General features: G+C 45.1%; 1 protein-coding gene across 2 annotated transcripts in view; it reads right to left on the bottom strand.

Annotated features, from left to right (window-relative positions):
• The window catches only part of LRRC2 (leucine rich repeat containing 2), a 50,554-nt gene that overhangs the window by 35,095 nt on the left and 1,523 nt on the right, over positions 1–13,936 (bottom strand). For both annotated transcript variants that reach the window (XR_009542845.1, XM_060162161.1), the window contains exon 2: positions 4,159–4,302. Coding sequence is in view for 1 of the 2 variants with exons in the window: in XM_060162161.1 (XP_060018144.1) it covers positions 4,159–4,283 (125 nt within the window). In the remaining variant the exon portion in view is untranslated. The remainder of the gene's footprint in view (positions 1–4,158; positions 4,303–13,936) is intronic.

The following is a 13,936-nucleotide window of genomic DNA, read 5'->3' as shown; positions in this document are numbered from 1 at the left end:
AAGACGTCCTCAATGAATCCAGCCTCCTTGCCTCCCAGCATCTCCACCTGAATATCTAAAAGGCATCCCCCAAATTTACATGTTCCAACCCAAACTCCTGATCTTCACCTGCAAAACTTGCTTTTTCTTCCATCTTAGAAAAAGCCTGCCAGTTGCTCTGGTCAAAAACCTCAGGGTCATCTTTGACTCTATGCTTTCTTTCATATCTCACATCAAATCCATCAACAAATAGGGTCATTTCTACCAGAATCTGACCATTTCTCACCACCTTCACTGCTCCCATCCTGGTCCAAGTCACCAGCATCTTCATGTAGGCACCACTCTTGCCGCCCTACAGTCTAAACTCATCCAGCATTTTGAGTGAGCTTGTGACAGTGTCAGTCACACCATGTCATGCCTCTGCCCATACCTCTCACTGGTTTCTCATTTCACCCAATAAAAGCAAATGTCTCACTATGGCCTACAAGGCCCTGCGGATCTGTGCGCTCCCCTTGCCTGTCTGACCTCATCCACTACTGCACCCTCACTCACTTTTTCTGGCCCAGTCACTCTAGCCTCCTGGTTCTTCCCTGAACCACCCAGGCAAACCCCTGCCTCAGGGTATTTGCACTTGCTGTTATGTCTACCTGGAGTTCTTGATCCCAGATTTCTGCAGGGCTGGTTCCCCAGGACTATGTGCAAACGTTTCCCCCTTAATCAGACTTTTTGCTCTTCAGACACCACTTCAGGTATCAGTGGAGTTTCGTGCTTGCCATTAATCTAGGAGAACAGGAGCGCTTGAAAAAAACTATCTTGCTGACGGCATTGGCTAGCACAGCTACTACCCTACCCAGGTCCTAGTCACAGGTTGCTGAGCTGGGGAAAAGCACTGGGTAATCAGCTACCTGGGGCTTCAGGATCTACACATGAAATCTACAAATAATGTAATAAAACAGATAAATTTTAAAATACCAGCACATGGAGAAATAGGAATTTAATACCAGGAGAAAGTGCTGGAAGAGTTAGAAGTGAGCTCCTCTGGGAAATACTAGCAGGGGCTTGGGGTGATTTGCTTTTCATTATTAGCTCTTCTGTGTAATTTAAATATTTTTAATACCATATGATAAAAATAAGTTTAAATATCTACCTGTAGCTCTAGTTCTGACTGTAGCAGTCAGGGATACAGGGCAGACCCTAGATCCAAGGCACTGATTGAAATAATAAAAGAAATCCTTCCAGAATTTTCACAACCAGCAGCACAGCCGCAGCGAGTTCTTGTATTCAATGAGCACTTTTCAGATTAATGTCTCTAAATTTTCTTTCTTCATTTCTTAGACTGAACCTAAAGGTAGAGTCTAGCAAGGTAATGAAATGATACCAGTTAACCCCTACTCAACACATCTTTCCTATATCACAAATTACAAATTGATGTAACTATTTCACATATCTTGGTACAGCCAATGTAAGTGGAGGGAAAAAGGAAATTAGATGCGCTACTTAAAAATAGTTAAATACCAAATCTTTTTTGGATTTCTGTTTTAAATGTTTGATGTCTTAGTCCCTTTGAAACCTAGAGAAAGTCACAATGAGAATATAAACTATTTTTACAAATCCATTCTCTTCCTTGAGAGTAATTAACATAAATAAAATGTCATTGTCTTTATACTTTATCGCCCATATAATTGAATAATCGTCCCCTTAAGTCAATTTTCGTAGTATTTCAAATACAAGATAAACATACAAAACAATGCCATTAGAGCTCTATTCATTAAATCAGTAAGTGTGCAAATAAAATACTCTTTCCTTAGGAAACGAGCCCACAATCTTAGTCTAGATGGCAAATAGGCTCACTGGATGAAAAATTCCTCACTTAGAGCCTAACAAAAGCATCTCTATCTCTCCATCTAAATGACTGAGTTTCATTCAAGTGGAGTGATGTTCCGTACTCATAACTTTTAAGTGTTGGTATATACCTCATGGAACAAATACAGTATTACAAAATGAAATACCATGAAGTGAGGTAACAGAACAAACTAAACGGTTTTGCCTGGTTTAGTACATTTAAATTAACCAGATAACTGCCTTTTATACAAAGCAGTCATCAGTACCTTAACTTTCAGGACCTCCCTGGTGGTCCAGTGGTTAAGACTCCGTGCTCCCAATGCAGGGGGCCCAGTTTCGATCCCTGGTCAGGGAACTAGATCCCACATGCGTGCTTCAACTAAGAGTTCACATGCCGCAACTAAGGAGCCCACCTGCCACGACTAAGACCCGGTGCAACCGAATAAATTAATTAATTAAAAAATATATATGTATGTATGTATATATTAACTTTCCCACAGGAAACAAATTTTGAGAAACTAAAGGGTAACCTTCAAATAGTCCTAACAACAACAGTATAAATTATATTATGAAACTTCAAAAATACCTGCCAGAAAAAGGTAAATTCACTACATTCATGTTTGCAGGTCCTGGGAAATTAATGCTTCTTCCTGAACATCACACTCCTCCAGCCACCCTCCCAGTTCCTCCTCACCACCCATCCAGTTTGGTGGCTGTTTTTCTTATCTTGAGCTAGAAAATCCTAACAAATTCCCAAGAAGTTTTCTGTCTTAGGTTAAGATAAGGCACACCACAAGCCCTATGGCACTGAGCCTAATGCAGGACCAACCCTGTGTACATGAGACGTGTGAATGTGGACACAAAGCCATTTGGCACCACGATGGAAGACAGAGATCGAGAGTCAAACGTGACTGCAAAGTGGCTTCCAGGGCACGGTTCTCAGACCGAAGCTCCTGCAGGTGGCTGCTGTTCCCAGAACCCACAGGCGGTTACCTCAGCTACAGACGCCTCCATAAACCTCCCAGGGCTTGGGTCCCCATTCAGCAAGTTGTCCCACCCTAGAGTAACCCCAGATGCTGGGGGTGGGAGGAAGCTGGAGCAGGGCTGAGAACCACTTTGGGCTCATAGGGCGCTGGGACCTTGTGTAATTCATGCTCATGTAGATCCCTAAGATCCTCTGCCATGGGTGTTGCCTGGTCTGAGGGTTCCAATTCTTAAATTTAAGATTCATGTCATAGTGGATAATCTCATATTAGTGGCAAGTGAAAAGACAGTCCAGCTATCTGTGATTACAGCATCATATAGGGGGAAAGGTTTGGCCAAATCCTCCATTTACCAGCCCTGTCAATTTGGGCAAGTTACTTAGGTCCTAACTTCGTCTTCAGACTGGGGATAATTATAACCACCTGGAACAGCTGTGATGCTTACAGTAGCAGCTTAATTATCAAGCATGATCAGAATAGGTATTTGCTTGATCGAAATAATTCGTAGAAGTGAAGAACCAAGAATAAAGAGACATTCATATCCTACACATTTTGTTTTTAACCTAAAGCCTAGACATATGTCACAATTTGCCAATTTGATGTAGGGTCATGGACCGCCTTTGAGAATGGGTCTGCCAATCAGAATCCCACTCTGCCTTTCTTATATAAACCACACCCATAACACATGATCCAAGACTTCCAGTTTGGGTTTCCTCACAGGGCATAAGAATTACAGACGTGCAAAGCCACCTGAATGTACAACCTTTCTAGCTGATTGTACTTTTATCCGTCTTGTACAGTGTTAATTCAATTGGGTGGTTCATATTGATCACACACATAGTTCTTCCGAAGCCCTCAACTTAGTTTTCATACACACAATAACACTCTTTTACTCATACTTCATGAGTGTATGACAGTAGTCAAACCACATCATTCCAATCCAAGTAAAAATTGCATCAACACAATGAATCTTATCTAACATTCAGCTCAACGGGTGACAGCTGAGTGCAGGACATAGAGCAGCCTCATGTTGTCACGTGGGTGGACAGCATCAGCCTGCTGAGGGCAGCTAGGTGGTCTTTCAGAATTTCCTGTAGAGGGATTTGTCGTGTCATTGCTGTCTTTTCCATGCCTAGCACAGTACCTGGAATGTATGGGGGTCCTTATAGCTATGAGTGTTACTGTTACAGGAATCGAATGTTCATTGTAGGCAACAGCGTGAAGATTCTGAAGTCCAGTGAGCAAGTGTTACAGACAGGAAGAAATCTCGGAGGAAAGGCATCCCCCTCCACAACACAAATGCAGCCTGTCTTATTCGCTAGAGAGCTACAGAGCAAGTACAGAGAACACATACTTTTCCAATGCGCTTTTCTCGAGCCTTTCTGCCTCCTGCTTCTGCCAGGCTTTGTGCTTCTTGACACGAGTTTCCCACAAGGCTCTGATGACAGAGACGTCGAATACGACCACTTTATGCCCCATTTTAAGAGCATGAAATTACCTATTTAAAAAAAATTATATATATATATGTCAGCTTCATACACACACAGAAGAAAATAGTTTTAACTTGAACTTTAAAATAAAATATGAGTGAATCAATTTCATGCCTTGTTTCTTCCAGGATGGCAGTTGCTAATGTTCTTAGGGTCTGAGAGTACTCTTGTTTGTAAGTCAGAGTTCAGCACTCAACTGGGGTCCTCTCCTCTAGAATGTCACACTTGTCTCTCTACCCCTCAGCTGACATGTGGGTTCCCAAAGCCCCCTGGGCATTCCTCAAGCTTTGTGGTTCCACATTCTATCGAATTTACTGGCATCTGATCTTCTCAGTAGGTTGTAACACACTCAGAGGTAAGTTTGATTAGTTATTTAGAAGATACACACACACACACACACACACCAGTTATCTGAGGCCAAACACCAGCCTCCATTAAGTGCACCAAGCATTGTACCAAACCCCTCCGAGCACTCTTCCTCCTGGGACTGACCACACAGCCTGGGCACTTGTCCTGTAGGTTTCTCCTGCGACATGAACCCTCACAGCTGCTGATCTCTGTTTATGTGGTTTCTCAAACACAAGGAAAGTCAGACTCAGGTACATCTTGGTCATCACCTCTTAGTGAGAACTAGCACAGTGTGTGGCACATAGTGGACCCTCCATAAATATTTGTTGAAAGACAAGTGAGTAAATGAATGAATGAAAGTGAGTAAAAGATTTGCATCCAGGTTGCTTCACTCTCAGCCCACTCAGTGAACTTTCTCTCTTCATTTTCCCACCTCATATTTACTATTTGTTTTAAGTCATTATTTGCTCACTGCCAAAAAAAAAAATTATCAGGACATAAAAGTGCATTTCAATATTCATTCCACTAAGCTATACTTATCTCCCTTATCGAAGTAAAATAAGTTTCTATATATTGTTTTAAACTTCCCCTACCTACAGCATCAAAATCTGGCTAAAGCCATTTCCTGATGTGCACAGATACACGGAGTGTCAGTTGGCAAACAGCACGGCTGTTGAATATTCTCTGTTCCAATTCCAGACACTTCTAAATAGCAGTCAGTGGGGATACAAAACCAAATATTTAAATCTTCTGACTCAAGTTTGTGCTCTCCACAAATGGCTTGCCAATATAAGTGGCAGAACTGGCTTATGTTTATGCAGCTGAACATTTGAGGTCAATAAGTTTAGTCTGAAGAGCTGAAAACACTGACCCCAGTTGATTTCCCTCTTTTCTTTAATTTCTGACATCTGGGACTGTCTTTTGTCTCCCTTAAAACTCTTTTACCTAAAGGGGATTTTTGACAAAGATGCAAATGGTGCAAGTTTTGTGTGGACATAAGTTTTTGATTCTCTTGGGTAAATACATATGAGTAGAATTGGAGGGTCATATGTCAACTCTATGTTTAACCTTTTCAGGAACTGCCAGACTGTTTTACAAAGCAGCTGCACCATTTTACATTCTCACCTGCCGTGTATGAGGGTTCCAGTAACTCCACATCCCCGCTGACACTTGCTATTATCTCTCTTCGTATTGTAGCCATCCCAGTGAGTGTGAAGGTTGTCTTTTGTTAGCATTTCCCTGATAGCTAATGATGTTGAGCATCTTTTTATGTGCTTTATGTGTTGAGCATCTTTTTATGTGTATACCTTCTTGGGAGAAATGTCTATTCAGATTCTTTGCCCATTTTTTAATTGGGCTATTTGTCTTTTTAGTGTTGAGTTGTAATAGTTCTTTATATAGTCTAGATACTGGTCCTTTGCCAGATATATGATTTGCAAAAATTTCTTCCCATCTTGTGAGCTGTCTTTTCACTTTCTTGATTCCATCCTTTTACTTTTAACCTAAATATATGGTTATAATCTATATGAGATTTTATAGACAGAATCTTGTTGATTCGCTTATTTAACTCATTTGGACAATTTCTGTCTTTTAATTGGTATGGTTAGGCAATTTACATTTAGTACAATTAAGGATATATTTACATTCAGGTCTATCATTTTATTATTCATTTTCTGTTTGAGCCCTCTTTTGTTTTCCTCTTTTATATTTTCCTGCCTTCTTTTCTGTTATCTGAACATTTTTTACTATTCCATCTTATTTTCTCTATTGTGTTTTTGACTATGCTTCTTCATCTTTTCTTTTTCACGGCTGCCCTAGGGAGTATAAGATACATGCTTAACTTATCGTGGTCTACTTAGAAACAGTATTTTAACCACTTCAAGTGAGATATAGAAAGCTTATTACCTGGGCTTCCCTGGTGGCACAGTGGTTGAGAGCCTGCCTACCAATGCAGGGGACGTGGGTTCGAGCCCTGGTCCAGGAAGATCCCACATGCCGCGGAGCAACTAAGCCCGTGCGCCACAACTACTGAGCCTGTGCTCTAGAGCCCGTGAGCCGCAACTACTGAGCCCGAGTGCTACAGTTACTGAAGCCCACATGCCTAGAGCCCGTGCTCCGCAACAAGAGAAGCCACCGCAGTGAGGGGCCCGCGCAACGCAAAGAAGAGTAGCTCCCACTCGCCGTAACTAGAGAAAGCCCACGAGCAGCAACGAAGACCCAACTCAGCCAAAAATAAATAAATAAAATAAATAAATTTATTAAAATAAAAAAGAAACCTTATTGCCATATAGATCCCCTTATGCTCTCACCTTTATGTTGTAGTTGTGCTGTGTATTATATCAGTCAGTGTTAGATTTCTTGGCTTCAGATCATCAAACTTATTTCAAAGAACTCATGAGGAGGAAGCTAGCCTGTCATATCTACCCTGATATTTACCGTATCTGTTGTTCTTCCTTCATTCCTATTGTTCCAAGTTCCCCTCTGGTATCATTTGCTTTCTGTCTAAAAAACTTCCCTTAACAATTCTTTTAAAGGAGGTCTGCTGGCAAATTCTCCATTTTCCTTCTGAAGGAGGGCAGGAGGCCCACAGAGCAAATGGGCCACACAAGGCTCTGTTTTCTGTGTCAAGAGAGCTGCAGAAAGTTATTGCTAGCCAAGGCTGCCAGGTTGCAAAGGGACCATATTCTGTGCCCATGACTGGGGCAGGCTCCAGCAGATGTCCCACAATGCTGATCCTCCCCTGGGAAACGCAGGACACCTCTTCCTACTACACTGTCACTCCAGCGTCCTTTACTGAGAAAGGTTAACAATGGTGTTCACTTCAAAGGACGAATACTTAAAGAATTCCATTATATATCACAGAATACACACACTGAAGAGTGCATTCAGGTTGAGAGGCAATAAGTTGATAACTAACACAGTAAGTGATCAATTTGGTTGGGTTCAGACCTCACATTCCAACCTGCCCTCTGAGGTTGTGATTCCCACGTCAGATCAGTCTTCTGACTTTGCAGTGCTCTTCAGCTGTTCTGTGGGCGCCACCCAGTGGCCATCTGGGACAGGGGTTCTAACAGACTGCCAACGCTGCTTAGGGTCAGATCCAGGCAGGTGCAGCTTGGGAAAGAGCCCAGGAGCTCATAAGCAACCTTTTGGGGTTGTTCTCCAGAGCTTCTCCCTCTCGGTGATCTCTCTGGTCCTTCTAGATTCCTGGGGCTTGCTTTTCAGTCCTCTGGCCAGAGACCTGGTGCTTTAGCTACCCTGCTTTGCTGTGCATGTCCTACAACTGCACTGTGTTGGGCCACACAGTGGGAGGACAGTGCAAGGAAAAAAGCAATGAGAGTTTCCTCCACCCTCTGGGGACCACAGCTCCTCTGCTCAGAAAGGAAGGATCCCTTATCCCAAAGGATGGGTGACTGAGGTCCTCCATTACCAACCTTCTCCCCGTCGCCCCTCACTGCTGCTACTACTACACAATCCTACGGGGGCCTAAGGCATTAGAGGGTGGAGCAAAGAAAAAGAAAAAAGACAGGGATTTACCCCCACGCTCTGAGCATTAGGAGCCTGCTTCTCACTCCTGGAACAAAATTAGGTGCTTTGTGCTCAATTCTGGGTTTCAGGCTGCCTTGAGTCCAGGCTGGGGAATACTGGAGGGGAAAAATGGGAAACAGACCACAGGTTCTGTTCTACTTTGAATTAGGGTGTCCTTCCCTTCTTCTCTTGCAACTGCTTACTTTTCAGGGTCTTCACATTGCTGTTCTGTGTAATAAGTCCAGGTTTTATAGCTACATTTAGTGGGAGAGACAAGGTGAAGTGTGCCTACTCCATCTTACCCCAAACCATAAATCTCTGCATTTATTTTTTCTTTTACCACTTTCCTTACTCTGTTACCTTCAGCTCAGGAGCACCTAAGCTGCAAAGGTCTTAAGGTCTAAATTTTTTTTTTTATTTTTTTTAATTTTTGGCTGTGTTGGGTCTTCGTTTCTGTGTGAGGGCTTTCTCCAGTTGCGGAGAGCGAGGGGCCACTCTTCATCGCCATGCGCAGGCCTCTTACTGTCGTGGCCTCTCTTGTTGCAGACCACAGGCTCCAGACGCGCAGGCTCGGTAGTTGTGGCTCACGGGCCTAGTTGCTCCGTGGCATGTGGGATCTTCCCAGACCAGGGCTCGAACCTGTGTCCCCTGCATTAGCAGGCGGATTCTCAACCACTGCGCCACCAGGGAAGCCCCAGGTCTAAATTTTTTTAAAGAGAAAGAATTAAGCAGCCTAGCTCCTTTGAGGAAATCTCTGCACATAATCCAAGTCTACCCATAAAAGCAAACCAAAAAGCCAAAGTAAAATGAACTGCTTTTGAGCAGTGTGGACAGTGAGTCATCCAAGGGTACCTGAAGCTGGAAGACCCACCTGCTGTCCAGGGTGTGTGTGTTCTAGATCAGCCAGTCATGGCTCTGATTCTTTTGTGGAGTTTCCTTTATTTTCTCAGGCCAATAAATCCTTGAAGAGTAACCAGATCTGTACATTACTATGTACGATAATTTCTATGCATTAATTTAGAGAAATATAATTCAAGTCCCTATATTAGAGAAATGGTCTATTCTTGATGCCTTTGTGTTCTATTTTTAAACATTTGTAAACCAACATTAGTCTCCGTATTTTGGTGGGAAAGAGTCTATCCTGTCTGTCATCTAACCACGTTCACTATTTTCTCTGTGTTTTTGCCAAGCAGAGAAAGAGGTACTATCCTTCAACCAAGGGGGTTTTGAAAGTGCTAGGATTTAAATCAGGGTTTTGCCTATCAGATGTTCTATTTACAAATGTGTGTAATGAAAACTAGAGACTCTAAGAATGGTAAGTGATGACCATGTACACTGGGGATCTACATTGTAACCTCCAGAGATCCTGCGAAGGTAAGAAATACCAGCTCCTAAATCCCGGGTCCAGCCCATCCTGTGGCATCCTGTGCTGGCATCCTGTGCAGGACAGGGCTGAGTCCAGGCCTCCCTAGACAACTGGACGGGATGGACCTTAACCCAGGAGGTAGTAGCCCCATGGGCGGGTGCTGAGATTGGGAGAGTGGTTTTATGACAAGAGCCCGTAAGTCATTCCATCCAGGAAAAAAAGCCCCTTTGGGGAGCAGAGAGGAGGCAGATTCAGGGACAGATGCAGATGCCAGTCACTTAGCAGCTTGGGGGAAGGAGATTCCCCTGGCAAATTCACAAAGCTAATCTCTTCTTCAGAGCATGAACTCCATTCAACCCAGTCTTTCAGGCAAGTACATAAGATGTAATTTTCTAAGCATTAACTTGCTGCAGAGCTATAGAAATATCACCATGGTATGCTATACCAAAGCAGAAGAGAGAAAAATTACCCTCTCCAGGATCCAGTCTGGAAGCCCTCAACACAAGTAAAACAATAACCTCTCAGAGAAAACGTTTACAACCAAGGAGACCCTTCTGAGGCAGCATAAGAACGCAGAGCTTTAGCCTGGGCCTGCACTGAACTTGACAGCAAATATGCATGGTTCCAGGACTCTCATTCCAGTTCTTTGCTAGAGATCTGGCTTCCCATGGTGAGTGCAGAATCACAAGAACAAGCCTCCCTAGATTTGGCTGTACTGCCCATAGCCACAGAGCATCTTCCAGAGAAGAAAACACTTGGGGCTATGAGAAAGGAGGGAACCGCGGTGTCCCTCACTGCAACAGAAAGGACACTGGCACAGAGTGTGGTCAGGTTCATTCCCCTCCAGTGCCGAGTGTTTCAGATTCTGAATGAAATGTCAACAGAGACTCTCAAAGGTTGGATTCACAGAGGAAAAAAAAAATTTTTTTCCTGCAAAAAGTGTTTGCTTTATTGCAAGGGTCAGCAAACTTTTTTAGTAAAGGGCAAGATAGTAAATATTTTATGTAAGTACAATACTTACATAACAAAAGAGAAAACTCTTGGCCTCTCTGCTTGCCTGGGGTGGGCCTGCCTGAGCACTGACCCTGCGTCCATGCTTCTGCCCAGTTGCCGCCTACCGGAGACATTCTCAGGACAAGAGCGACTGGCCCAAGACGGAAAGGCCTGGCAGGCCATGAGCACGGAGCAGGCAAGGGGGGACCTGCTACAGTCAGCTTCGCTCTCTGCCCCAGTGACACCCAGGTGCCCGTGTGTCCTCTCCTCCCACTCACCTCAAGTTGGGCAGCTGGTAAGTCTCCAGCTCTTGCACAGAGATTCGACTGCTTGGTGCCTGACAGTTGCCAACAGTAGAGTCTCCAATGTGTGAATGGCAACCAGTGCGGGCCTTGGGCAGCAGTGAGATACAGCTGGCCAGGTAGACAGGTGCTGAGAGTCTGGGGGAATGGGGACAGAGGGGGTTACTCCAGTTTGGTCTCCATGGCTCACGGTGCTAGCCTGCTCTGGCAGTGCCAGGCCTGAGAGCGATCATTTGCTAATCCCAGCTTTCGTGAACAATAAATGGCCGCAGCTTTCATTCCCCCAAGGTGCTAAGTGAGTGGCAACTGCATCTGTCCCTGAATCTGCCTCTCCTCTGCTCCCAAAAATGCCTTTTTTTTCCTGGAAAAAAAGCTTTGGTGGATGTGATGGCTTTAAATTATATGCACAAATTCTTTGACATTCTTCCCTCTAAAAAGGTAGAGCTTAATTCCTCTCTCCTTGAGCTTGGGCTGGACTTAGTGACTCACTTCTAAGGAATATAATGTGGTGAAAGTGATGGTGTGCGACTTCTGAGACTCAGTCCCATAAGGTATTGCTCTCTCTCTCGGATTACTCACTCTGGGGAAAGCCAGGCACCATGTCCTGAGGATGCTCAAACAGCTCTATGGAGAAGCTTCCTGTGGAGAGAAACTGCGGCCTCCTGCCAACAGCCATGTGGGTGGACGCTGTCTTAACAGCAGATCCTAAAGCCCCAGTCAAGCCTTCAGATGACTGTAGCCCTGGCCAAAATCTAGACCTCATGAAAGACCCTGAGCCAGAAACCAGGTTTCTGACCCTTAGAAGCTGTGGGATAACAAGAGTTTATCATTTGAAGATGTTAAGTGCTGGGGTAATTTTTATGCAGCAATAAATAACTAATAAAGTGAACAGTAAAATAAGAGGCACTTACAAAAATCAGTCTTAATTTACAGTGACATCTGGTGTCTATATCCAGCTGCTTCCTTGACATACCCACTTGGATATCTCACACGTATCTCAAAAGAAACATGATTCCCTCCAAACTCACTCATTTAGAATCTATCCATCCCTGTCTGCCTTAATTCCCCATCTCGACAATGATTCCATGTTTATCTGGAGGTCACTCCTTTATGCTTTCTGTTTCCTCACCCTGACCACCCAATATATGGACATGCACACGTACACACACACACACACACACACACACACACACACACACACACACTCATTCACACATCTAATTTATTCTGTGGGGGCATGTGTTTCTCACCACCAATTTCTGCCACATCTGGCCTCAGTTGTGCAAAAGTCTCTCAGCTGGTCTCCTGACTTCCCACTCACCCACATCCAATCCATTTGCTACACGATGGTGAGCATCACCATCACCAAAGAGAACTGGATCATGCTGCCACCTGGCCCAAGTCCTCCAGAGACTTCCCTTCGGAATGAGAGGGAGATCCCAGCCCCTCACAGGGCCCAGTAAGACCCTGGCACGACCTGCCCTCAGACAGCCCCTCCCACTCACCCCACTGCTCTCCTCCTCCGAGCCCGTCCACCACCTGCTTCTTCCCACCTCAGACCCTGCAAACGCTGCTCCCTCTGCCTAGACGTTCCCCCCATTCACACGACTCTCCCCACCCTGACACCCCTGAATTCAACTTCTGCGTTCCCTCCTCAGCGTGGCCTCCCCGTCTCTTCATCTAAGGTAGAGCCTCCTGCTACTCTCTCTCTCTGACTGTTGCTTACTTACTTCACAGCACATAATACAAGTTGAATCATCTGACCATTTGTTTAATTATACTTTATCTGTCCATGGACGGAACCACGGTTTCCTGACGGGAGCAACCACCTGAGGGGCCCCAGACTTGGGCTCAGAGCCTGGCCCCTCAAGTCAGCCACCGACACTAGGTCACTCAGTAACAGACGCCAGGCTCCCACTTCTGAGCCTCAACCCAGAAATCCTGGGTATGGAGCCAGTTTACTTGGTATGTATTTCTGTTCTTTGATTCCCAGGAACCCTAAAGAACTGACATCTGGGGACACTCATTAAATGCAGAAAGATGAATGTCCTTGCCTCTGAGCTCTCAATCTGGAGGAGCGAACAGATGTTTAAAGGGATACATTTCAATGCAGCATGTGGATTCGACAACAGAGCCTGAAGGAGCTGTTGAGCAAGCCAGAAGAGGAGAGATGCCCTCCAGTGCGTGATGGGGGTGGGAGTAGGGGGTCAGGGAGAGTCCTGCTGGGACTGTGAGGAAGGCGAAAGGACCACTCTTCTGGGTTTGATCGAAGAGTTTTCCATGCTCCCTCCCCAAGCCAGGTATATCAGAATCACTTTACAGAACCAGCTGCGATCCCGAGCCAGAGGACATGACTGGAAAAACACATCCTTTGGCAGCAGAACACTAGTCTCCACTTAGAATCATATGCCAGGGTTCCAGGTGGGAGGGGGGACTTTCTGGTCACCTAGTCCTCTCACTTCTTGTCAAATGACAGGCTGGGCTGGAAGAGGGTGGGGGTGGGGTACAGGGCTTATATCTCAGAGAATTTGAGTTGTGAAGGCCCTAGGAGAGTCTGGGAGGAGACTCAACAAAGTCCACGATACAGGTGCCAAGCCATCCTTGGTTCTCCCTCTGCGAGGCTGGGAGGGGGACAGCAGCAGAGGGGGTGAGGGGAGAAGGGCATGGAGCTGGTGCCGGGGGGTCACCTGGACCAGCCATGGGGAGAGAGGCCTGGCTCCCCTCCTCCCCACCTGCCCCTTAGAGCCCCCCAGATCCATCTTCCCTTTGGACTGACCAGCTCCAGGCCTTCCACAGCATTTTCCAGGTGTATCCGCCAGGTGCAGAAGACACCTATCACCAGCCTTGCTGGATCCAGGGGAATGACTGTAACCAATGGGAACTTCTGGTGACACCAAGGTACAGTGGAGGCAATAATATGACAGACCAGGGGCTTTAATGGCCCACAAATTCCTTTCTATCCTCACATAAGGCCACTGCCTGGACCCCAGAGTTGGAACAGAGTGAGATTTCTGATAGAAACAGTGGGGGAAATAGAGGGTAAATATTCAAGTGAGGTCAGTCACGGTAGTCACAATATTTCTGCCAAATTCTAAATTAAATTAC

The sequence above is a fragment of the Lagenorhynchus albirostris genome, chromosome 10 (assembly GCF_949774975.1).
Source record: "Lagenorhynchus albirostris chromosome 10, mLagAlb1.1, whole genome shotgun sequence".
NCBI classification, from domain to species: Eukaryota; Metazoa; Chordata; class Mammalia; order Artiodactyla; family Delphinidae; genus Lagenorhynchus; species Lagenorhynchus albirostris.
This window is presented reverse-complemented; position numbering and strand designations above follow the sequence as displayed.